The 23,808-nt window shown below is 36.8% G+C and overlaps 1 protein-coding gene across 4 annotated transcripts in view; it reads left to right on the top strand.

The window, feature by feature from the left end:
* ENOPH1 (enolase-phosphatase 1) overlaps positions 1–23,738 on the top strand; it is a 38,459-nt gene extending 14,721 nt beyond the window's left edge. For 3 of the 4 annotated variants that reach the window (XM_051964742.1, XM_051964739.1, XM_051964740.1), the window contains 4 exons: positions 11,626–11,758; positions 13,450–13,573; positions 15,309–15,442; positions 22,667–22,809. In XM_051964742.1, coding sequence (XP_051820702.1) covers positions 11,626–11,758; positions 13,450–13,573; positions 15,309–15,442; positions 22,667–22,711 — 436 coding nt within the window. In that variant the 3' untranslated portion in view covers positions 22,712–22,809. Of the gene's footprint in view, positions 1–11,625; positions 11,759–13,449; positions 13,574–15,308; positions 15,443–22,666 lie in introns of all 4 variants that reach the window. The other variant, XM_051964741.1, reaches the window with a different exon arrangement.
* Positions 23,739–23,808: the final 70 nt, after the last annotated feature.

Genomic DNA, 23,808 nt, shown 5'->3' on the forward strand with positions numbered 1-23,808 from the left:
TTCACCTAGTCATAGGATCTCAGAGTTGGAAAGAATATCAGAAGCCATTTAGTCCAACCTGTCTATATTGAAGCCATGATATTTTAAGTGACATAAAAATTAAGTGGTTATTCTACCTTTTCTTGAGGACCTTAAGTGAAGGCACTCAGAATTCTTCAAAGGCAGCTTTTCTACTTTTCAGTAGCGCTAACTATTTCAAGTTAAATTTGACCCTACCATTTCTATTTATGGCTTTTAGTTCTGCCCTCTGAAGGCAAGTACAATCAATCTAATTTCTTTGGATATTTAGAGAGTTGTAATGTCCTGTCTCATTCCCCCTTCTCCTCTTCTTCCTCTTTTTTTTTTCCTCCAGTCCAAACGTGTCCCATTTTCTTCTTCACCTGATCTCATTTCATTATCTTGAATCCATCCTTTACAATCCTTGTCACTCTACTCTGGATGGATTCCAGTGTAAAAGTGTCTTTTCTCATGGTAGAATTATTTTGTTTCTTATCCAGGTGCATTTGATCTGCAAATAGGTTCCCTTTTTTATCCCTAATTTAAACAAGCCAGTTTGCTTTCTCCAGATTTTCTCTTTTCCCCTGCTCCTCTCAGCACGCTCAGTAATTTGGTTTAAAAAAGGATCAACACCAAACCAGTCTGAATTGTGGAATAGAATAAATGAATTGAAGAAACAAGGCACATAGAAGTATTCATAGAGAGACCTCCTCATTAAAATAGACTATGTGGTCATAAAGAAGTCCTAACATTAAAACAGGCCACACTTCTATCTGCTGTATTCCAAGTTACTGGATTGTTTTTTTTTTTTTTTTTTTTTTAATGTATTTGTGACCTTTGCTTTCTGGAACATTATCTTCCAAGTTCTCCATCCCTTTATGTGGTGGCTGCTAAAATCTTCTATAATCTTGATTGTGGCTTCTTGGTATTTCTTTATTTATTTTATTTTTTCTTTCTCCTTTTTCCTTTTTTTTTTTTTTATTTTTTGGATGCCTAAAGTGATTGATCCTTCACTTTGGAACTCTGGATTTTGGCTATAATATTCCTGGGAGTTTTCATTTAGAATTTCTTTTTTTATATACGTATATTATTTATTAAAAAACAGAAGAGGAATACAAAACAAAACAGAACATTGTGGAGCACTTAGATGGTGCAATGGATAGAGCACCAGCCCTGAAGTCAAGAGGACCTGAATTCAAATCTGGCCTCAGACACTTAATACTTCCTAGTTATGTGACCCTGGGCAAGTCACTTAACCCCACTTGCCAGCAAAAAAACAAAAAACAAACCAAAAACAGAACATTGTTGTGTGCCCTGCAGAACATCTGGGAAGATTCAAAATATATAACAATGAATTATTAATTCAAAAAAGTATAAATATTAGTAGAAGCAATTATATTCACCATTGTGTCTTTTCTTTACTTCCTTGGAAATTGTTCTTTTGTTCTGTGCTGTGCAAATTTTTTACTTTATTCCTTTTTTTCTTCCTTTCATTTCCCCTACCTCCCCCCAGCAGGCTATAGTTAAGAAAAGATATATTTGTGTGTGTGTGTATAGACACACACACGCACATGCACATACATATACACACGTATCTTTAATTCTGCTCCAGAACTAGCCTTACTATTACTTAACCTCTCTCTCCATCCATGGATTCCTTCCTTATTTTCTGCCTTCACCCTTTGCTTCCCCATCCGCGTATCTCTCCCACCTTATTTCTTTATAGATTTTGGAGGGAACTGTACCCTTTATGGTATGTATGTGATGTTGCCTATTTAACTCATTCCCAATGTGAGTAAGTTTTCACAACTATGAGCCTTCCTTCCTCCTCTGATGCCTCTTGTGCCTATTCCTTTCCACCACATTTTTATAACATGATTGCTATTTTTTTCCTTAACTCTGCTCGCATCTTTCTTTTGAGCTACTCTATTGCTCATGTTAATCTTAAACATATATATTTATTTTCCATGTTAAAAAAAGCATAAACAATTTTTCCATGTTAAGTTTCTTGAAATTAACTTTGATTTTGGCTCTTATATGTTACATTTTCTATTGAGTTTGAGTTGGTTGATAGAAAATCTGCATGTTCATTGAATGTCCATTTTTTCTCATTCAATATTATAGATAATTTTGCTGAATATGATAGTTTTGGCTGCAGAACTAGTTCTTTTGATTGTTGGTAGATATAATTCCAGGACCTGCTGATAAGTTCTGTGGAATTTTCATTGTAACTCCAGTCTATTTGAATCATTTGTTCTTATTTCTTGCAAAATTCTCCCTTTGATTTTTGAGGTTTTGAAATTTGGCAGCAATATTCCTTTGTGTTTTCCACAAATTGTTCAGGTGGTAATCTGTGGATTTTTGTTTGTTTGTTGTTTCCCTTTATGTATCACTCCAGGACAGTTTTCTTGGATTATTTCTTACATTATTTGTATCAAAGTTCCTTTTTTGGTCACAACTTTCAGTTGTTGGGGTTCAAAGGAGATTCCCAAAAGGTTGGGGTTCCAGACCAGTGTCGTGAGGAAGCTCTAAAGGATTTGCAAGCCCAGACCCATTTCCAAGTCAAGGGGCAAAGTTTATTACAATCCTAATGCTAATTGTCTGACGGCTACATTCCAAAAGAATTTAGCAAAGAACCAAGAGGAAGAAGATAAATTTATAGGGAAAAGATAGAAAAATCAGATGCTTCAAGTCACCCATATGCTAATTTTATGGCTAAGAGGTAGAATTGAGGAGTGGTCTTAGAGATGGAGCTGCCAGCAGATGGGGTTAAGAGGTAGAGTTGCACCCCATTATCAAATTCCGTGGCTTAGATTGTCTCAGAAACTTTGTTATCATTGACAATAAATTGTTATCTGAAAACCAGCATTGTGGCACTCCCAGGGTGAGGTAGCCTATGGGTTTTTGCTTTTCTCCTCTTGATCTGTTCTCTAGATATGTTGTTTTTCTTAGAAGAAACATTTTGTTCTCTTTTTTATTCTTTTGCCTTTTTTTCATTATTATTATTTCTTGGTCTCTCGTAGCTTCACTGGTTTCTCCTTTTCCCTTCCCTTTTGCTTCCCCCTTTTCCCTTTCTCCTTTCCCTTTTCCCTTTCCCCTTTTCCTTTCCTTTCTTTAATTCTCTTTTCTTTCATAATGTGTGAGTTGGGGTTCCAGATCTCCCTTATCCAGATTGACTACTCAGAAGTATCTCCAGATACAAACAGAAAGCATTTATTTGGGTCTTGCAACAAGTGGACCAAGCATACTACCTGGACATTACAACATGGTGTGTGGCACATGACAGAAGTGGAAAATGGATTATATAGCAGAAAAGATGTGGGTACTCCCACCCCAAATGATTTTTACATTCATTGGATTTGACAACAAAGCTCTACTTCCTGGGAGTCATGTAACTTCCTGAAACTTAGGCTTAAACTCCTACTCTTCACCTGGTCCCATTCAGTCCCCTCTCTTTTTCATCAGTTTTAGGATTTCTCACCCCAATCCTGATATATATTTCTTCCACTAGGGCATCTCTGTGATCTGGGCCTTCAGGCTGGTCCTCTTCAGTACTAACTGTAATCTGCCCCCTGCCATTTAGAACCAATACCTGCCCATCAGTGGAAGCTTTCAGGACCCACTTTAGCTACTCTTGAACTTGGCTAAATTTTGAACTACTCTAATGAATAAGTGCTGCTTAAAACAATGAGCAGAGACCCCGCTTCCACCAACTCCCACTCTTTGCTTTGGAAATCCTGTCATCACAGAACAGATTGGCATCTGGCAGCCATAGAACTACAGCACTCAGGGCCATTGTCACATCCTTCCCACCTCAAGCAGTCTGGACCCAGATTTACATAAGACAAAGGGAAGAGGGGAAAAAGAGGGGAGAAAATACCCCCTTCATTAGCAGGATCTTGTTCCTGGAGCTATGAGACAGTGTAGGAGCGGGAGTTGAGGAATTAAAGGTTGGGAAGTGCTAACCATGTAGTCTAATCTCCACTCCATCCCCGCTTCCCAAAACTGCATTGTGGAAGTGTTTGGGCAAGATTATGTGGAGCTCCATGTCTGTTGCTGCTTTCCCCATTTCTACAGGTCAGGTAGAATTTGAGTTTCCTTACAGTTCTTTAGCATTCTCTTTTCTTAATCTGATTTGAGATAAGAAAACTTGGCAAACAGAGGAACTCGGGCTATATTGATCTTGTTAGCAATCCCCACAACTGAAATACACTCAGGACTCCAGGGAGTGGAGTGTGCTGAGTGATCAGGGTTATGGAGAGGGTGCTCTCCCAATGGAGCAGAAGGGGACTCCGGACAAGATAGGAGTCAAGGAATGGTTAGCAAAATGTCATGGTTTATCTAGTTTGTTCTTTTGTTTGTTTTTTACTGCCTTCTTTCAGAATGGGACACATTCCTGGAACTATCCCCAATCTCTTGCAGTTTTAAAATGACCAATTGCTAAACTTCCCAATCATTACTTTCAAAACTTTGGGAATCCACCAAGATGTCATTTTAGCAGTTTTAATTATCTAACTTTATTTCTATACCCCCCAACTTGGCCAGAGCTGGGGTCCACAGGAAAAAATTTGGCTTTTTCCCTTTTAAGGTAGGAGTCAAGAGTGTTAAGAAATCTTTCCCAGTGTTCTAACTGTAGCATAAAAGTTTTTCTTCTTGCTGGCTGCATTTTAGTTCTTTCCAGGTAACAAAATCTAGTCCATAGAACAGACATGATATAAGACATTCTTTATAGACACAGACAAAAATGACTTATAAGGTTTGTCCCATCCCCACACAAAACAGCAATGTATCTCATCATTTCCTTTTTATCTTTCTCTCTATACTCTGGTAATTCATATTTCAGATTTTTACTCTGAAAATTTGAGTATGGACTGCGCCTTCCCCTCTCCCTCTGGGGAGAGCAGCTCCAATCTCATGGCTTGAAATCCTGTAATACATAGAACTGATCTCTCGACTCAGATCCCCAAGCCCAGAGGGGTGGCCCCCATCCAGCAGTCACCCAGAACCCCGCTGCTCTGTGCCATTTATCAAGACTTCCCTTTCCTTGTATCACCAAGCCTGATCCCAGGATCTCCTTCAGCCCAAGGGCACAGGCAGTGCTCAGAAATAGCCCTGGATTTTGGGCACACAAGTTACCTGACTGTTCTCTTGTCCTCGGGCTTTGGAGACTTTACTCCTGCTTTCTGTTTTCATTTGTGCCTCTGCCTCAGGCCTATTGCTCATGGAGGGTAGCTGGAAGTCTGAAAGTCTGATCTCGAAGGTTGGAGAAAAAATCTCTCAACAGGCGCCTGCCTTTGATCAGACCCACAGCCCTCTCTCCAGGAAGGTTTGTGATCCCGGATGAGCCCTCATAAGCTGGAGGTGCTAGACCTCCCTTCCCAAATTGACTACTCAGAGGACTACTACAAACAGAAAGCATTTATTAAGTTCTTGCAAGAAGCGGGCCAAACATACCAAGTAGACCAATCCAGCATGGTGTGTGGCACATGACAGAAGTGGAAAATGAATTATATAGCAAAAAAATTGGGAGTATACCACCCCACCCCCCCTTCCTGTTGACTTTTAAATTCATTGGATAGACTGAAAAGGAAGTTACCTGACCAGTGGTCAAAAATGTTGTCCATTTCCTGGGACTCACAGACTTCTGAAACTTAGACCTAAGGTTTGACCTTTTCTGTCCTACAGCCCTCTGGGAATAGGGATCACGTGACTTCCTGAAACTTAGCCCTAATACCCAATTCTATCCTATAGTCTTCTGAAAATTCTTCACTTGCCCCATTCAGTAGCTTTTTATTTTTAAAATAAAATACTTTGTTTTAAAACATTCATCCCTGCAAAACCTTGTGTTCCAAATTTTTCTCCCTCCCTTTCTCCTAGACAGCAAGTAATCTAATCTAAGTTAAACCCAATTCTAATTTACAAAGAGTTATTTTCATCTATGAGACTATATCTCCTTTTCTAGTTGGTTAACTTTTTTTATAATCTTGTTTTTCTTGGATGGTTTTTATTTTATTTTATGTTTTTAGTTTTTCTTCAGTGTCTCAACTTTTTTGAATTCTTCGATAAATTTTCTCTGGGCAGGGAGCCATTTCACATTATGCTTTGGGGCAGAAGCTCTTTTTACTCCACTGTCGTCCTCTTAAGATGAGCTAGTAGCGACCCTGACTCCCCACCTGTGCACTCACTGGGTGCTGATTCCATCTTTCCCAGGGCCAAGTCTCTGTAGCACAGCCAGACCGGGCCTTCCTGATCAACTGAGGTTCACTCTGTTTTCCTAGACTCAGACTTGTGAAGGGGTGGTGGAGTCTGAGGGGAAAGTCTGTGGCAAAAACCACAGATTTAGCCTGGAATTGTTTACATTTCCCCGGCTTGGGGTGTTTCTTCAGATCTTCTTGGGTTGTATCTGGGGGACCCTTGTTCTGCCTCAAGTCTTCTTGATTTTTTAACCTATGTTCACTTTGAGGTGCAAATTTTTTCTATTTGTGAAAGAAATCTGGAGAACTTGAAATTTAGCAACCTACTCTGCCATCTTCTCAGAATCCTCCTAGAATTTCTTTCAGAATATGACTTGTACACTTTTTCAATTTTTATTCTCTTCTCTGATTCTAAGATATTTGGACAATTTTTTTTTAAAAGATTTCTTAGAATATTGTATCTAGGCTTTTTTGTGTGTGTTCATGGCTTTCAGCATTTCAATGATTCTTAGTTTTTCTCTCTTTGATCTGTTTTCCAGGTCAGTTATTTTTCTTGTAAGATATTTCACTTTTTTTCCCCCAGTTTTTCAACTTTCCTTTTAATATTTCTTGATGTTTCATGGAGACATTAACTTCTGTCTTGCCAATTCAAATTTTTAGAGTTTTTTTGTTTGTTCATTCTTCTAACCTATCTGTTGAATTGATTATCACATAATCTTGCTGTTGCCGTGTACAGTGTTCTCTTGGTTCTACTCACTTTACTTAGCATCATCGTGCAGTTCTCTGCAGGCCTCTCTGAAATCATCTTGCTGATTATTTCTTATAGAACAATAATGTTCCATAACATTTTTGTACCATAACTTATTTAGCCATTCCTCAACTGATGGGCATCCACTCAGTTTCCGGTTCCTTTTGGCTCATCTTCTAACACTGGGTAGTGGAAGGTTCTGTGGCCCATGCCCCTGGCCAGTTAACCTGGCCAGATATCTATGTCTGTCTCCCTAAGCTGCCTGAACTGGAAAAATGACTCATGATTTTTTTCCCTTGTTTTTACTAATCAGAATTCAGAATAGTACATTTTCTAAATTGTTTTGGAGATGAGTTAGTATGAAGCAAGGTTCAGTTGCTTCCCCATTCCTCCACCTTGATTCATTACCTTTTGTGAGATGATGTTATGCCCCTTCAAAATCAAGGCTGGTTATTTCATTGATCCGAGTTCTCAACTTTTTCAGTTGTTTGTCTTTGTACTTTTGTTGCTATTGTATAAATCATTCTCATTTTCACTTCATATAGAATCACTTTATTCAAGGCTTCCCAGGTATCTCTTCTCCCAGAATTCCATTTCATCATTTTATAATATATCAAAAAAAATTTTTTTTCCATGTTTACTTCTTTCTTTGATCTCTTTGGAGTATAAGCTTATTGATAACTATAGCTGGGGATCAGAAGGTATGTACAGTGTAGTTAGTGATTTCAAGTACATAGTTCCAAATTTCATTCTATAATACCTAGTACAATTCATAGCTCCTTCAATTGTGTTTTAATATGTATTTTTGGTAGCCCTTCCAATATGTCATTATCCTTTTTTTGATATTTTTGCCTGTCTTGATTAGCATGAGGTGTAGCCTCAGAGATATTCCTCATTATTAATTATTATTTTGTACTTTAAAAAAAATATGGCTATTAATAGCATGGATTTCTTCCTCTGAAAACTTCATATTCACACTCTTTGTCCATGTATCAATGGAAGAATGGCTCTTATTCCTATAAGTTTGCTTTTATTTCTTATGTATACTATGTAGTGCTTGCTATAAAAATTTTTTCCTCTCAAGTAACAAACTTGCAGTGTTTAGTTTATGTAAAAACTTGTTAATTTTATGCAATCAAAATTATCCATTTTATTTTCTGTGAGCTTTTCTGTACATTGGTCATGAAGTCTCTAAATCCAAAGGAAAATTTCATCCTTTTACCCATAGTTTGTTTATGATAAAACCTTTTATATTGAAGTCAGGTGTCCATCTGGAATTAATGTTGTCATGAGATGTTGGCTATACTTAATTTTGATCTGCCCATAGTTGGAGACTGAGGTTTTATTGAACACTAGACTATTAGATTTAATTTGCTTCTGTATGTTTTGTGTCTGAGGCAGATAGGTGGAGCAGTGGTGTAAAGTATCGGCTAGCTCGCAGGAGGGCCTCAGGGTCAGTCAGAGTCAGGATAAATCAAAGTCCTTGGTCTTTAGAGGGAGAATGAAGGAGGCAGGCAAGCTGCCCCATGCCAAAGATGTATCCTGGATTCTGGAGTCCAGAGTCTCCAGCCTTTCTACTCCTCGTCCTGCTGCCAAGAGACTCTGACTCTCTCCCTTCACCCTCCAATCCTTACCTATGATTGCCTCACTACCAAACATTCAGCAAGCACCAATCGGGAGGAGAGCCATCATCTAAATATATGCTAATAGAGCCATTGTCTCACATCGAATAGGTAGCCTTATGTGCTCTCTTGTCTGATTCAGAGTTTCAGCCCTCTGTACAATGGGTAAAGAAATCTACTTGGAATCAGGAAGACTTAATTGACTTAAAATCTGGACTCAGACATTTAATAGCTATGTGACCCTGTTTGCCTCACGTTTCTCATCTGTCAAATGAGATGACAATCACTGCAGTATCTTTGCCGAGAAAACTTCAAGTGGGGTCACAGAGTTAGACAAGACCAAAACGACTAAACAACAACAAAACTATTCCTAGTTTATTCTGTTGTTCAACTTCTGTTTTATAACTGGTATCATATTGTTTTGGTGATTACTGCTTTGTAGTATAGTTAGCGTTCTGGTACCTTTTTTTACATTCTTTCCCTTGAATTTATCAACCTTTTGTTTCTCTAGGTGAATTTTGTTGTTATTGTTTTTAGCTGAACAATTGAATTCTTTGATAATTTGATATGGTATGAATAATTAAGTTTGGCGCATTGTCATTTTTATTATATTAGTGTGGCTTACACATGAACAATTAATCTTCCTCAATTTATTTAGAGCTTTTATGTGTAAAGTGACTTTATAGTTAATCATAGAGTTCCTTTGTATGCTTTGAGACTGTCAAGTATTTCTTACATTCTGTAATTATCTCAAATGGAATTTCTCTTTCATCTCTTTTTTTTTTTTTTTAACTAGAGAAATGGTCAAAGGATAAATGAATAGATAAATAAAAGATAAATTATAAATGATCACTTCTACATCTCCAAGTTAAAGAAATGCGAAATTAAAATAACTTTGGTCTTACACCTACTCACTTGGGAAAAGTAAACAAAATTCCATGGTCATGAGTTTGTGGAGAAACATATTTCTGTTGAAACAAAATTTATGGGTTTATTTTGCAGGAGAGACCGGCATACTTATTTGACAAATATTTTTAAGTGCCTCTAGAACATTTGGCTAAATCTTAGAAGACTTAAAAATTTAGAAAACCAATTGTTCCTATTATGCAGTTTACTATAATATACTGCATGACTTTAAAAAATAATCAGAACTTTTAACCCATTAATCTGATTATTGTAAAAATGTTTTTTGTTAATTGAAAGGGGGGAAAAACATTTTCTTTTCAATAACCACATAATTTGTAATGGCCCCAAGCTATAAGCAACCTAAATGATCCATCATTTGTGGAATGAATCAATCATTCTAATCATTCAATCAATCTAGTGGAATATTATAATACTATTAAAAATAAGTATATGAAATGTGAAGGAAACAAATTTACATCTATTGTAGGAAAAGTGAATAAAAGAGGACTGAAAGATAATGTACATGTTGACTAAGAGAGCATTATGTACACAGAGAGGAATGAATCCAAGAAAAATGAAGCAAAGGGACATAGAGCAAAGTGGGTTACTGCTAGTTGTTAAAGATGTCTGCAGTGAGATTATATAAATTCCTTGGCCTGTCACCTAAAGCCTTCCTTGACATTACCCTCCTTAGTCCACCTTATATACTCTCCATTGATCAGAAGCTACTCTTCAGTATTTTCTGAACTTGGCCTCTTTCTCCTTTACTCCCACCCATGTCCAGATGGTCCCCTAGCCTTAGCTCAAGGGCCACCTACTTTTAGAAGTCTTCCTTTCATCCCACCCTATTTCCCCAGTTATTAGGGTTCTCTTCTTTTCAAATTACCTTGTATATACTTATCTGTATATGTGGAGCTCAAAAGAATGGAAATTTCTGGCCTTAGGTACTTAAGGTCTTTATCTTTGGGGACTCCCCATCCACCACAAGGCCTTCCACTTAAGGAACATTTATTGAATTGGTCTCTAAACTCTCGAATGAGATGATAAAATGTAAAGGTATTCTTCCCTCTTCCCCTTTCCCCCCAAAAAGGCAATATAGAAATATAACATTATTATACTAAAACCTTGAAGAATGAGTTGTTTTTAGGGTTTTCTTACAAATGAAAGTTTGCCTCTTTATAGTGACTGTTTACTATGGAAATTTTTTCAGCCATTTAGTTCGTATTTCCTCACTTTCTTAAATAAAGTGTGCTGAATGTTGTGGTACCTTTCCTTGATTACTCCAGTCATCCTTGGGAACATTAGTAATCGTATCATGTTGCCTTTAGGTACTCTTGAGTAAATGGAGATGTTTGATTTTTATGTTGAATTAATAGTCCTTGTTGCTCTGCTTTTTAGTTCATTTGCTTTAATTAAATTACATGTTTTTCCTTCACTCTTTCCATGTTCACAGAATTTTCAAATTGTAGGGAAAACTTATATTCTGCCATATATATCCAGCAAGTGGTCAACTATCTATAGTAGTGGATTCTGGTGAACTATCTATAGTAGTGGATACATCCCCTCTCAAGATAAACCATTCTAGAGTAGAAGTCTAGTTTTTCTGAAATATTTTTCACATGGTGACCCTAAGTTTGTTTCTCTGCAGCATCACAATTATACCTTTTGGCTCCAGATGGAGCTTAGGTAATCCTTTATATGGCATGAACTAAAGGTCTCTCCTTGCTGTCCATCTGGATGGCTGTAGTGGCTACTTATCCTCTACATGATTTAAATCTACTGTCAACCTGGAAAATATGATTATCAGAGTTGTGTAAAGAGTAAATATGACCCGAGTAAGAGACAAAGGAGCTCTCTTAGTAATAAAGAATATCAGCTTTAGTCTTCAGTTTTAGTTGTGAGGGTTAGGTAAATGGAGCTAGGTAAGAGAGTCAGCAACTGACTCGTGGTATGAAGAGGAGAGAGAAAATAGAATAGAATGGAGAGGGGAAGAGAAAGACTATATATAAAGAGACTTAATTCTGATACATAGGGACCCTTGGAAAGATTTGGCTGTAAAGGACTGTCCTGCTCTTTGTTACCAAGAAACCTCTTGTACCCTGGTTCAGATTGAGAGATAAGACGAGTAGAGACATTCTCAATTGTCTCTTTTTTCTAGGTTTTTTGAAGATGTAGTTCCTGCAATCAGAAAATGGAAACAAGCAGGCATGAAGGTATACATTTATTCTTCAGGGAGTGTTGAGGCACAAAAGCTGCTCTTTGGCTATTCGACAGAAGGAGACATTCTTGAGGTGAGCCACATAACTGCTTTTTTCCTTTGAACTACCAAGTTGTGGATGATTGCATGGTGTAAGGCAGCACTACAAAACTCACCAGAATTTGGAGAGCTGCCTTCACAGCTGCCTTTCGAGGTTTGGGGAAGAAAGAGTAGCAAACTGGTTATGCTTGGCATTCATCGCAAGGGGAGGGCCAAGAATGGGTTTCTGTAGTACCAACATTTTAGATGCAGTCTGCATTTCATTCTGACACAGTGCAAAATTATGTAAGAAAGATCCCAGATATTAAGCCAGCATATAATAACCACCTAGTATGTAGTGGATAGAGCAATCAAATCTGAAAGATCTGATTCTAGATCAGTTGATTAGCTTTCTCTGGGTCTCTATCTGCTCATCTTTATTTTATTTTTGCTGAGGCAGTTGGGGTTAAGTGACTTGCCTAGGGTCACACAGGTAGGAAATGTTAAGTGTCTGAAGCCAGAGTTGAACTCACGTCCTCCTGACTTTAGGGTTACTACTTATTTTATTTTATTTAAAAAAAATTAATAATTGCTTTTTATTTTCAAAATACATTGCAAAAACTATCTTTGCAATGTGTTTTGAAAATTAAAAGCAATTATTAAAAATTTTCATTCACCCTTGCAAAATTTTGTATTCCAAATTTTTCTCCCTCTCTTCCCTCAACTCCCTTCCCCTAGATACATAGCAAGTAATCCAACATAGGTTAAACATGTGCAGTTTTTCTAAACATTTCCACATTTATCATGCTGTACAAGAAAAAAATCTTATCTGTTCATCTTTAAAATAATGTTGAGGGGATAGTACCTGGAACCAGGATGATGGAGTAAAGATAGGGACTTGTCTGTATTCATTCATATTTTCCTCCCCCAAAATAGATTCTGGAGCAGTAGTAGAACCAAGAAAAGGACGGGGTGAAACAATTCTCCAGTCCATGACAATTTAGAAAGCAGCAGAAAAGGTCTGTCTCATTTAGGGTGAGAATAGAATTCAGTCCAGCCCAGGCTGCCCAATCTGGGGGATGGAGGTGGCAAGAGAATCAGCAGCCGGCTTCTGGAATTCTGGGCTCATAGAGCCAGGGATTAGACATCTGGTCAGAAGGGAGCTTTACTGGCACAGCAATCAAACTGATAGGTTGTTCTGGATTGCAGTCCCAGGTAATAGTGAGATGGAGTAGATCAGACCACTTTTTAATGAGTTGTCTTCAGTAGATTTTATGCCTCTTTTAATATTTAGCTTATTCTATTTTTTAAAGTATTGCTTTTTTTCAGTAATTTTTTGTCTTTTGTTTACCAAACTGTTGACTCTTTCATGATTTTCTTATGTCATTCTCATTTCTTTTCCCAGTTTTCCCTGCACTTCTCTTATTTGACTTTTAAAATCTCTTTTTAATTTTTCTAGGAATTCTTTTTGGGTCCAAGACCAAGTCACATCTTTCTTTGAGGTTTTGAATAGAGCAGTTTTGACTTTTTTGTCTTCTTCTGAATTTGTGTTTTGATCTCCCCTGTTACCCTAAATAACTTTCTGTGGTTAGGTTCTTTTTTGTTTGTTTGCTCATTTTCCTAGACTATTTCTTGACTTTTAAACTTTATGTTAAAGTTGGGCTCTACTCCTGAGCTAAAGGGAGCATTATCCCCCGTTTATCTTGGTTTTTTAATGTTGTCTCCATTTCTGTTTCTTCCATCCAGCTTTTTGATGGCCATTTTGATACTAAGATTGGACATAAAATTGAGAGTGAAAGTTATAGGAGAATTGCAACGAGCATTGGTTGTTCCCCCAACAACATCCTGTTTCTGACAGACGTCACCCGAGGTAACTCTTCTCCTTTTTAGATACCGATGTTGTGAGGGACATTGTGAACTTCATATACTTGCAAAGGAGTTTCACCTTGTAGGGGTCTTAGTAAATTAATGCAAATATGTCCAAAGAAATTTAAAAACCTAATCTGTTTAACCACTGAGGTTAGTTCTTATAGTGTACAGTTATGGAATATTGACTTTTTTTATTCTTGATTTCAACTTTCAACCATCTTTCCCCTAGTTCCTTTCAGGAAAGGAGTAGCAAATCTAAGGGAGGGAAAAAAGAACTTAAAAGTATGGTATATGAGGAGTGGGTGGAAAGTTGCCAGGGGTCTTCAATGAAAGTTTAGAAAGAATCTTACCCAAATTCATTTACTTTTGGAACCTTTAATGAAAAGAATCTGGGAGTTGGGAGTAAGTTCTTGGTTCTAATTTTGGTATATTCCTATGCTTTTCTGCTCTAAAGAAAATCTTTTAGGCTTTATTTCGGGGGGGAGGGGTAAGAGGATCACACTAATGCTTTCTAAATTAAAAAAATATATATTATATATTTTTTTTCCAATTATGTGTAAAGACCATTTTTAACATTCATTAAAAAAAAGTTGAGTACTTTCCTACTGAGGACTCTGAAACTTCCAAGGTTTTTCTGATGCCTTGCTCTGGCTAACATTCTTGAGTGTCGTGGATGTTTGGACAACCTCAAACTTTTTTTTTTAATTCCCACCCTAAGCTATCTAGTACTTCCATGTTTATTTTGTGTCAAAAATATTTGACACAAAATAAACTAGCTAGGGTTTCTGTGTCTGGAGAGGCAATTTAATTATATATGCATTGATGCCAGAATTTTTACTTTGGGTTACAGCAATTCACTAATTCATTTGTAATTTTTAGTTTTGATTAGCTTCTCTCCTTGCATACTGTAGCATGCATTATCTTCAAGGCCCAGGGATACATCTCCCCAAATCGTCAACATATTGCTTCCCCTTGACCATACTTTTCACCCTTTTGATGACTTGGCACAAACAAGACCTTTCTCTGCTTAGCAGGGAAGCTATTCAAATTCATTTCTCACAGAGGAGCTGGCTGGAGGAGGGCGGGGGGAAGATGTCACCTTTTTTCATATATTTATGAGGAAGATAAGATGAGTCAATGGACTTTAGTGAAGTGTTAAAAGTGAGGAGGATAGAGGAGGCTTGAAGGATACATTCATCTTTCTAATCAGAGTGCATAGCCTGGGAAATTGGGGAAGAAGACAGGGATTGGGGGAAAGATTACACAATGCATTTTTCCATGCAATACAAGGACATACACAGATGTCTGCCTGGGGAACCCTTGAGAGAAATGTTCCTGTTGCTTTATTGAAAAGACAAATGGTAAATTTCAGTTTTTAAGAAAACCTGTTCTGCTAGTTTGCACATAACAATAGATTTCTTTCTTCAGCATAAAATGGGTCAAATATGTTTCTTGTTTTTAAACACTATGCATTCATAAATATGGTCAACATATAAGGTAGGGCAATAAGTAGAAAAGCAGGTTAAGTGGGTTTTAGGTATAGGTAAAGAATTCTCTTTCTACTACTTGAATAAATTTCTGATGTGGAAGTGTGGAGTGTCTCAAAGCCTTAAAATTTATTGTATGGTGACTTGGGGAAAATGGTGCTTTTTTGAAGACATATTTTTTTCTTAGTCAATCCCATAAGCCTATTAGTTAACACTTGTTTCTCTAAAAATATGTGTATTTTTCATTAGCAAGAATCTTCCTTCTTCTCCCACCACTACTTGAGTACAAAAGAAAAATAAAAGCAAAACAAATATCCATCTTGGCCACATCCAATAAAAATGTCCCTTTCTGTACACTGAGTGCTTCACCTCTCTATCAAAAGGTGAGTAGCATGTCTGATCATTAGTCTTTTGGAATCATAGTTGTTCATGACAGTGATCAGAGTTTTTATTTCTTTCAAAGTTGTTTGTTTTTACATTATTGTTTTCCTTGTTCACTTTGTTCACTCTGCATCAATACATTCAAATCTTACAGAATTTCTTCAAAATCATCTTCTTCATATAATTTCTCACAACACAATAGTATTCTATTGCATTATATACCATAATTTGCTCATTCATTCTCCAATTGGACACTTCTTAATTTTTTTTTTTACCATCTCATAAAGAGCCATGAATATTTTTGTCTACCTTTAGTTAGACTTTGTTTTGATATCCCTTAGTCTAATTTTATTTTTGATTCCAACTCCCAACTATCTTTCCCAAATTTCTTTTCAGGAAAGGAGTAGCAAATCAAATCTAAGGGAAATAAAAGAGAACTTAAAAGTATGAAATGGGGAGTGGATCACAAGCTGCCAAGGGTCTGCAGAGTAATTCAATGAAAATGTAGAAAGATTCCTTTCTAAATTCATCTACTCCCTCTTAATTTTCCTTTCTCCTTGTCCCTGTTGATTCTGATTTATATTTGTACCCAACTCTGTGTCTCGTTGTGTGTGTCTATTCTCTCCTGTGACCAGTTCTAAGAAAAGTGAGGGTAAAGAGTTAGATGTTCCTCCCATTCCCTTCTGCTTGTCTCTACAGGTATATCTACTTGTGCATGCTGATTATGTGAGATCATATTTCCTAATCTTCCTTCTTTTCCTTCCCTCCCGAATGTATTCCTGTTCCCTTCTCCATTCTTTTCCTAATAACATCAAGACATAACAGAACCACTCCCAAGCTTTGGACTCTCTTTCTGATCCCTAGTCATGATAGGGATCAGAGAAGACATGAGGATCATCTCCCTATATTAGAATATAAGCAGTTTAACTTGATCTAATCCTTTATCATATTATTCATATTTACTTTTTTATATTTCTCTTAACTTGTAGATTTGAACTTTAGAGTCTTTATGCAGCTCTGGTCTTTTCATCACAAATGCTTGGAGATCCTCTTCTTTCATTAAAATCCATCTTTCCTCTCTAGCCTTATCATCATTTTGGCTGAGTAAGTTATTTTTGACTGTCAGTCCCTCTCCTTTGCCTTCTGAAATATCATATTCCAGATTGTCTATTAATTTATAGTAGTGGCTGTTTTATAATGTGTGATCCTAACTATGACTCCTCAGTATTTTAATTCTTTCTTTCTGGCTGCTTGCAGTATTTTGTCTCTAGCTGTTATATTCCTCAGAGTTTTCATTTTGAGATTTCTTTCAGGAGACACCTAGTATATTCTTTCTACCTTTCCCTCTGGTTCTAAAAGGTCTGGATAATTTTCTTTTCAAATTTCTTGAAGTATGATGCCTATGGGTGTATTTGGTCATAGCTTTAATTTTATATAGAGCTTCTTGAATTTTTTTTCTCTTCTTGCTCCTTTTTCAGAAATGATTGTTTTTGCTGTTAGATGACATATTTTCTTCCAGTTTTTTGTTTTAATTTTTTTTTTTTTTTTTTTCCTGAGGCAATCAGGGGTAAGTGACTTGCCCAGGGTCACATAGCTAGGAAGTATGAAGTGTTTGAGACCAGATTTGAACTCAGGTCCTCCTGACTTCAGGACTGGTGCTCTATCCACTGTGCCACCTAGCTGCCCTTTTAATATTTTTTTGTCTCATGGAGTTAATTGTCTTTTTTGGAATCCATCTGAATTTTCAAGGGATTTGTTGCTTATGCAAGGTTTTCTGCCTCTTGTGTCAAACTGTTAATTCCTTTTCTAATTCTTTCTACCCAGCTCTCATTTCTTTCAGAAGTTTGCCTTTAATACTCTAATTTATTTAAATATTTTTACACTTTTCTTTAAATGCTTACTTCACATCTTCCAGAAATTCCAGTCCAATTTGCATACCCAAGCTATGAATTTCTTTTTCTTTGTTTTTAAATTAAATTATTTTTTTTTCTGTTATACTTTGTTTCAACTGTCTCTCAAATTCCATCCTTCTCATTTCTCAGTAGAGAAGGCCAACATTTGACCCAGAGGGGTGTGTGTATGTATGTGTGTGTAAAATCATATTATGCGCACTTCTTTTTCACTTCTTTCTCTAGAGGTAGATAGCATCTTCTTTCATATAGGGTCTTTGTACTTGATTTGAGTATTTATGGTACTTAGAATAACTTAGTCGTTTATAATTACTCTTTAAGCAATATTGCTATTACTGTATATAACATTCTCTTGGTTCTGCTCATTTTCGTCTTCATAATTTCAATGAAAATCTTTCTATGTTTTTCTAAAAATCAACATGCTTTTCATTTCTTAGAGCATATTAGTCACATCATAATAATATGCCACAATTTGTTCAACCATTCCCCAATTGATAAACCTTTTCTCAAGTTTTAATTTTTTGCCACTACAAAGAGAAATGCTACAAATATTTTAGAATATATAGATTCTTTTCCTCTTTTCAGTGATCACCTTGAGAATCAGACTTAATAGTGATATTGCTAGGCCAAATGGTATCCACAGTTTATAACACGTTTGACCTTAATTCTAGATTGCTTTCCAAAATCTTTGGATCAGTTCACAGTTCCAGCAGCAATATACAAGAGTTCCCATTTTTCTACATCTGCTCCATCATTTGTCATTTTTCCCTTTTATCATTTTAGCTAATCTGATAGGTATAAGATGGTATCTCAGTTATTTTAATTTGCATTTCTCTGTGATTTACAGCATTTTTATATCACTATATATAGTTTGACTTCTTCATACAAAAATTGTGTGTTCATATCTTTTGACCATTTGTCAACTTAAAATTATCCATTTTAGCACCACATAATTCTGTTTCATCTTTATTCATAAATTCTTCCATCTGTAAGTCCAATTGGTAATATGTTCCATGTTCTTTTAATTTATTTATAATATCACCCTTTATGTCTAGGTCATGCATCAATTTTGACTTTATCATAATAAATGGTGTCAGGTAATTGATCTATGCCCAGTTTCTGTCACATTGCTTTCCAATTTTCCCAACAATTTCTGCCAGATAGTGAGTTTTTTTCCCCATAAACTTAAATCTTTGTATTTGTCGAACAAAGAGTTACTGTAATCATTTACTACTGTGTATTATATGTCTTCACTGATCCATGTTTCTGTTTCTTAGCTAGTACAGATAGTTTTGACAATTACCACCTTATATATAGCTTAAAATCTGATACTGCTAAACCTCCTTCCTTTACAATTTTTCATTAATCCCTTTGATATTCATGAACTTTTGTTCTTCTAGATAAATTTTAATCTTTTTCTAAATCAATAAAATAATTTTTGGTAATTTAATTGGAAAGGTATTAAATAAGTAGATTGGGTAGAATTGTCATTTTTATTTTATTGATCCTTGCCCACTCATGAACAATTACTATTTCTCCAATTATTTAAATGTGACTTTATTCGTGTAAAATGTTTTCTAATTATGTTTGTGTAGTCCCTGGGTTTGTTTTGGCATGTATACAGCCATGCATTATATCGTGGTGGTGTTGCTTTTGTCCTTTGTTCTTGAAGAGGATCATGATATCAGGAAGATGCTGCCATGACATGCAAGTGAATTGGATTTAAGGAAGGGCTGTGCAAGATCATCTGCCTCACTTTCTCCTCCCAAGCAATATGGGTCCAAGTAGCCAGATACAGATCAGGGTGATTGGAGATCATGATGCTGGGAACATTTAAAATAGCATATCTCCTAATCTTTTCTTGGATGGTTTTGTTGGTGATACATAGAAATGCTGATGATTTATATGGACTTATTGTATAACCTACTATGCTAAAGTTTTTATTTCAACTCATTTTGTTGAATCTCTAAGATTTTCCAAGTATATCATTGTGTCATCTTCAAAAAGAGAAAGTGGTATTACCCCATTGCCCATTCTTATTCCTTCCATTTCTTTTACTTCTCTTACTGCTTGTATTTCTAATACAATATTGAATAATATTGGTGATGGATGGACTCATTCCCAAGCTGCGTTTTTCTGAGACTTTGCTTGTAAATGTTTTGAAAGCATTCTTATCTTCTTGGCTTGTGACTTGAGGATCCCCATCACCATGGTGCTTTTGTAGTTTGTTCACATGGCTTGTTTTTGTTGTGGTTTATTCCTTCCAGTCTCCTTCCCAACTGGTGTTGATGTTAGAATTGGACTCTGAATATTTCTGGTGAAAAGATCTGGGCCAGTTTGGTTGCTGCTTTTTTAGAGTATTGAGTATTGTTCCCAGACCTCAGTCACGCTGAGGACCTACAATCTTTTAGTGCTCCGGAGTGGTCAGAGCCAAGGCACGATCAGATGGCTCTCCTCTATACTGAGCTTTGCAAGTTCCAGGCCCGGCTTCCAGTCAGCCAGCTGGAGAACACTGCTGGCCTAGATGGGCAGAACTGCAGGCTCCCTTTTCATCTGGGATTTCTGTCCTGTTTATTCCTCTGCTGGCTTCAGACTAGGCAAAGAGCTGGGCTTAAGACCCTATTCCACTCTGGATTCCAAGCCATATCACTGCCAGTTACTTCTGAATTCCTTTCTAGATCAGTATATTGTGCCAGACGTGCCACTTACCCTTTGCCTCAAAATGCCAGCTCTAGTTGCGAGTCCCTTTCTCAGTCTGCCCTGGATCTGTACCTTGAGCTGGATAGTGAGCCTCAGAGCTGCCACTTGGCCCATGTTGCCATCTTCTCTCCACCTCACTCTGCAGTGGGCTGACCTGAACAGTGTGCTCCTAGAGGGTCCCCTGACCTCTCTCCCCCCATTCAAACCTTCAGTAGCAAGAATAATAATAATAATTTGGGTTTTTTCTTGTAATTTCCCATCAGGATTCAATCTTGTGATATTCTAGATCTTCTGTTGGAGCAGAGATTTTGAAGGGCTAGTTTCCACCTCCAACACTGACTTTTTGATTGCATTTTGACTACAAGTGTTTAACTTATCTTCCTATAATCTCACTGATACATAGCTGCCATAAACCTTCATTTCTGAATATTCTATGTGCTTGGAGTAGGAAAAATCTTGATTTTTTTTTAATTGTATGTTGAATTTGGAGAATTAGAGTGGTTAATTCGGGGAATGGTCATTTAAAGGCCCAAACTTTTTCACTTTTCTTAAGAAAAGGAAGGGGTGGGGCAGCTAAGTGGCGTAGTAGTTAGAGCACCAGCCCTAAAGTCAGGAGGACCTGAGTTCAAATTTGGTCTCAAGACACTTAATATTTCCTAGCTGTGTGACCCTGGGCAGGTCACTTAACCCAATTGCCTCAGCCCAAAAAAAAAAAAAGAGAGAGAGAGAGAGAGAGAGAGAGAGAGAGAGAAAGAAAAGGAAGGGGTTCCTCCCAAACTGGGGAATGCAGTAGGCATGGTTGGCTGACGTTGCTTTGAATAATTTTACTTGTACAATAAGATAGTTAGACTAGCTGACCCCTAAGGTCACTTCAACTCTAATTCTATCAACTTGTAAGCCCTTTTTGGATAGAAATCAGACATAGTCTTTAAAAAAGAAAATAAATGACCACATTTCCCAAGCTTCAAGTTACCAGCTTATTTAAGAGTGATTTGGTTCTAGCCCCATTACAGATTTAGGGCAAATAAACTTTAGATAAAGGAACCTCAGACTTCTGGGAGACCCTCCTGAGAGTTAGATTTACTCTAGGACAGGGCTGATTCTGTCTGTTCTCTACATTGAGACCCTCTTTTTCTTCACTTAGACCACAATGCCCTGTCCCTGCAGCTGGCCAGAATCCTTGTCCATAAGGGACGGACAAGTAGGGCAAATAAAAGTTTAAATCAATAAATATGTGTTAAATACCTCAAAGCCTTATTCTATGCTCTTGAAATGATGAAGATACCTAGCAACCTACTGCTCCCCCTTCTCCAAGTAAGATTAGATAACACAAGAGAAAGAAATCCTCCTGTCATATGTGGCTTATTGGAGCTTAGATCCTCTCTGTGTTGTTGGTTACATTTGTCCGAAGAGCTACAAGCCAATCCTTTGTCCATATCATTTTTCTGCCTTAGACTTCTTTCTCTTGTTAAATTGTAATGTCCTTTTAGACATGTGCTGGGTACTTTATCTTTGTTTATCCATCACTTAGCAGATTCTTGTATATTTAACATTTGTTGAACTGACTTAAAAATGTGTTTGTGTTATATACCCATTGAATGACTTATCTTCTTTATTTCCATGAGCATTTCTCTTTCTTGGCCTCTTCTTTTTCTTATAAATCTTATAAATACTTTAGGTGAACACTTTTCAAAGGTCACAGGATATAGAATTTGTTGAAAACAATGGGATCTATAGATTGCAGAAAAACATCCAAGGCAACTCCTTGTCCTAGTATGATGGTGTAAGTATTAACACCAGTCTGAGTTCTATCAGAACCTGTTGGGAAACTATTAAGATCAAGTCCCAAAGTTTTGTCTCATATGAGGGAAAATCTGATCTGAGTTTCCATGATCCATAGTGACTGGTGCATTCATTGCCTGTTTTACTCTTTACCTCTTTAGCACTTCTTTTTAGGGAGGAGGGAGAGTGGTAGCTCATCGAAATCTTAACTAGGTCAAGCTCCACCTTTCTATCCCAGGCCAAAGCTTTCTTGATTCCTGCCACACTGCCCAGAAGCTTTTCAAAATTTTGCTGTGGTTGACCCAAGCTAAGAGCTTGGAAGGAAGAAGTCATAAGTGATGAGTTTGAAGCAGATCCTGCTTTCAGTATTGTAGTGCCAGGCCCGAGAATACATGTCTGGCTCTTATTAGCCAGGAAGTGTTTTTTGTTCTTAATTTTTGATTGGGGGGAGGAGGTGGAAAGGAGAGACCAGTGGGTAATTTGAAATCTTTGAAGCCCATTCAATTTTGGGAGAATAACATTAGAAGGAGTAGCAGAAGAACAAGGTTTAGTACTAAATTCCCTCCACTTCAAGCCATGGTTTCCCTGAATGTTTCTCCCTTTTTGTCCTGAGATCCATTCAAGATGTCCTGTCTTCATTTTTGCATTTGAAATGAGTGGAGAAAAAGGCAGAAATATCTTGTTTTGTCAAGATGATGAGAGCCCCTTTTCACTTCTTTACAATTGTCTAATATGCTAATTAATATAATCTAAATTGTGACATTCAGGTACAGTTGATTCCTATTGTTCACTCCTCAGTTTTAAGGAAGGTATGGTTTTGTTTTATTTCCCCAGAGGCTAATGCTGCAGAAGAGGCAGATGTCCATGTGGCGGTGGTAGTGAGACCTGGAAATGCAGGATTAACAGACGATGAAAAGTCTTATTTCAACCTCATCACTTCTTTCAATGAACTGTTTTTGCCTTCATCAACTTAGAGGAAGAGGTTTTCTTGTTTTTTGAAAGGAAATCAAAACTATTTTTCAAAATTGTACCTCTGCTCTTGTTTTCTGGATTTATTCTACTGATTAAATCGCACATCTAAGGAAAATTATATATTCAAATCACCTTCCGCAGGGGTCCTTAAGGGAAAGGGAAAAGGGAATTTTAAGTCAATGAGATGAAGGCCTATTTTTAAAAAATTATGAAGATAGGAGTTGTTGAGAGGGTGCATCACTAAAATATTTGCTCTGCTGTTAGGGTGCTAAGTGCAATAGGTATAATTACTGAAAAAAGGGAGACTATTTGTCTGCTTGCTTTAGCTGGCAAATTAGCAGAATGCTAATTTGGAAAAGTCATTTGGAAAGTCTCATTATTCCAAAACCACTTCTTGAAAATGTGCTACGATTTTAGAATCTTTCTACAGTGTCCTGTTTATGGTGATGGGAGCAAATATTTAGTGGTGACCAAAGTGTATCCATTATCACATATAAGAATGCCAAAAGTCTGTTGTTAGGTTGTAGTAAAGAAGAAAATTAAGAATGAAAATCTCTCGCAGGCCTTGCGTAACCAAGTGTTGATGTTCTCATTAGGATATAGCTTGTAATTTCCATGGATCTGACAATGGCCCTGAATAATCTTACCTGTTATTAAGGTGCAAAATAAAAATGTGGTTTTAACCTTTAACTCTTAAGAAATATTAATGTCAGTATCATCCTAGGCTTTAGTACTTGGCACATCATCCCTAAGATCAAGAATACGTTGTAAAGGAATCATTTCCCTCAGACTTGTTAGAGAAGAAATGCACATTGTAGAAGTACTATTTATCCCAGTTCGGTTCTGATATGTGCATTCATGTAATATTTCATATTGTGATTAATTAAAAAAATTTTTTTAATTAATAAAAAATGTGAAAAAAAGTACTAAAAAACCAGTTTCCCCTGCTCATTTATTTATGACCCTAGTGACTGATTGATTTGCGTTGTCATTTACAATCCAAA

This window comes from Antechinus flavipes, chromosome 6 (genome assembly GCF_016432865.1).
Source record: "Antechinus flavipes isolate AdamAnt ecotype Samford, QLD, Australia chromosome 6, AdamAnt_v2, whole genome shotgun sequence".
NCBI lineage: Eukaryota > Metazoa > Chordata > Mammalia > Dasyuromorphia > Dasyuridae > Antechinus > Antechinus flavipes.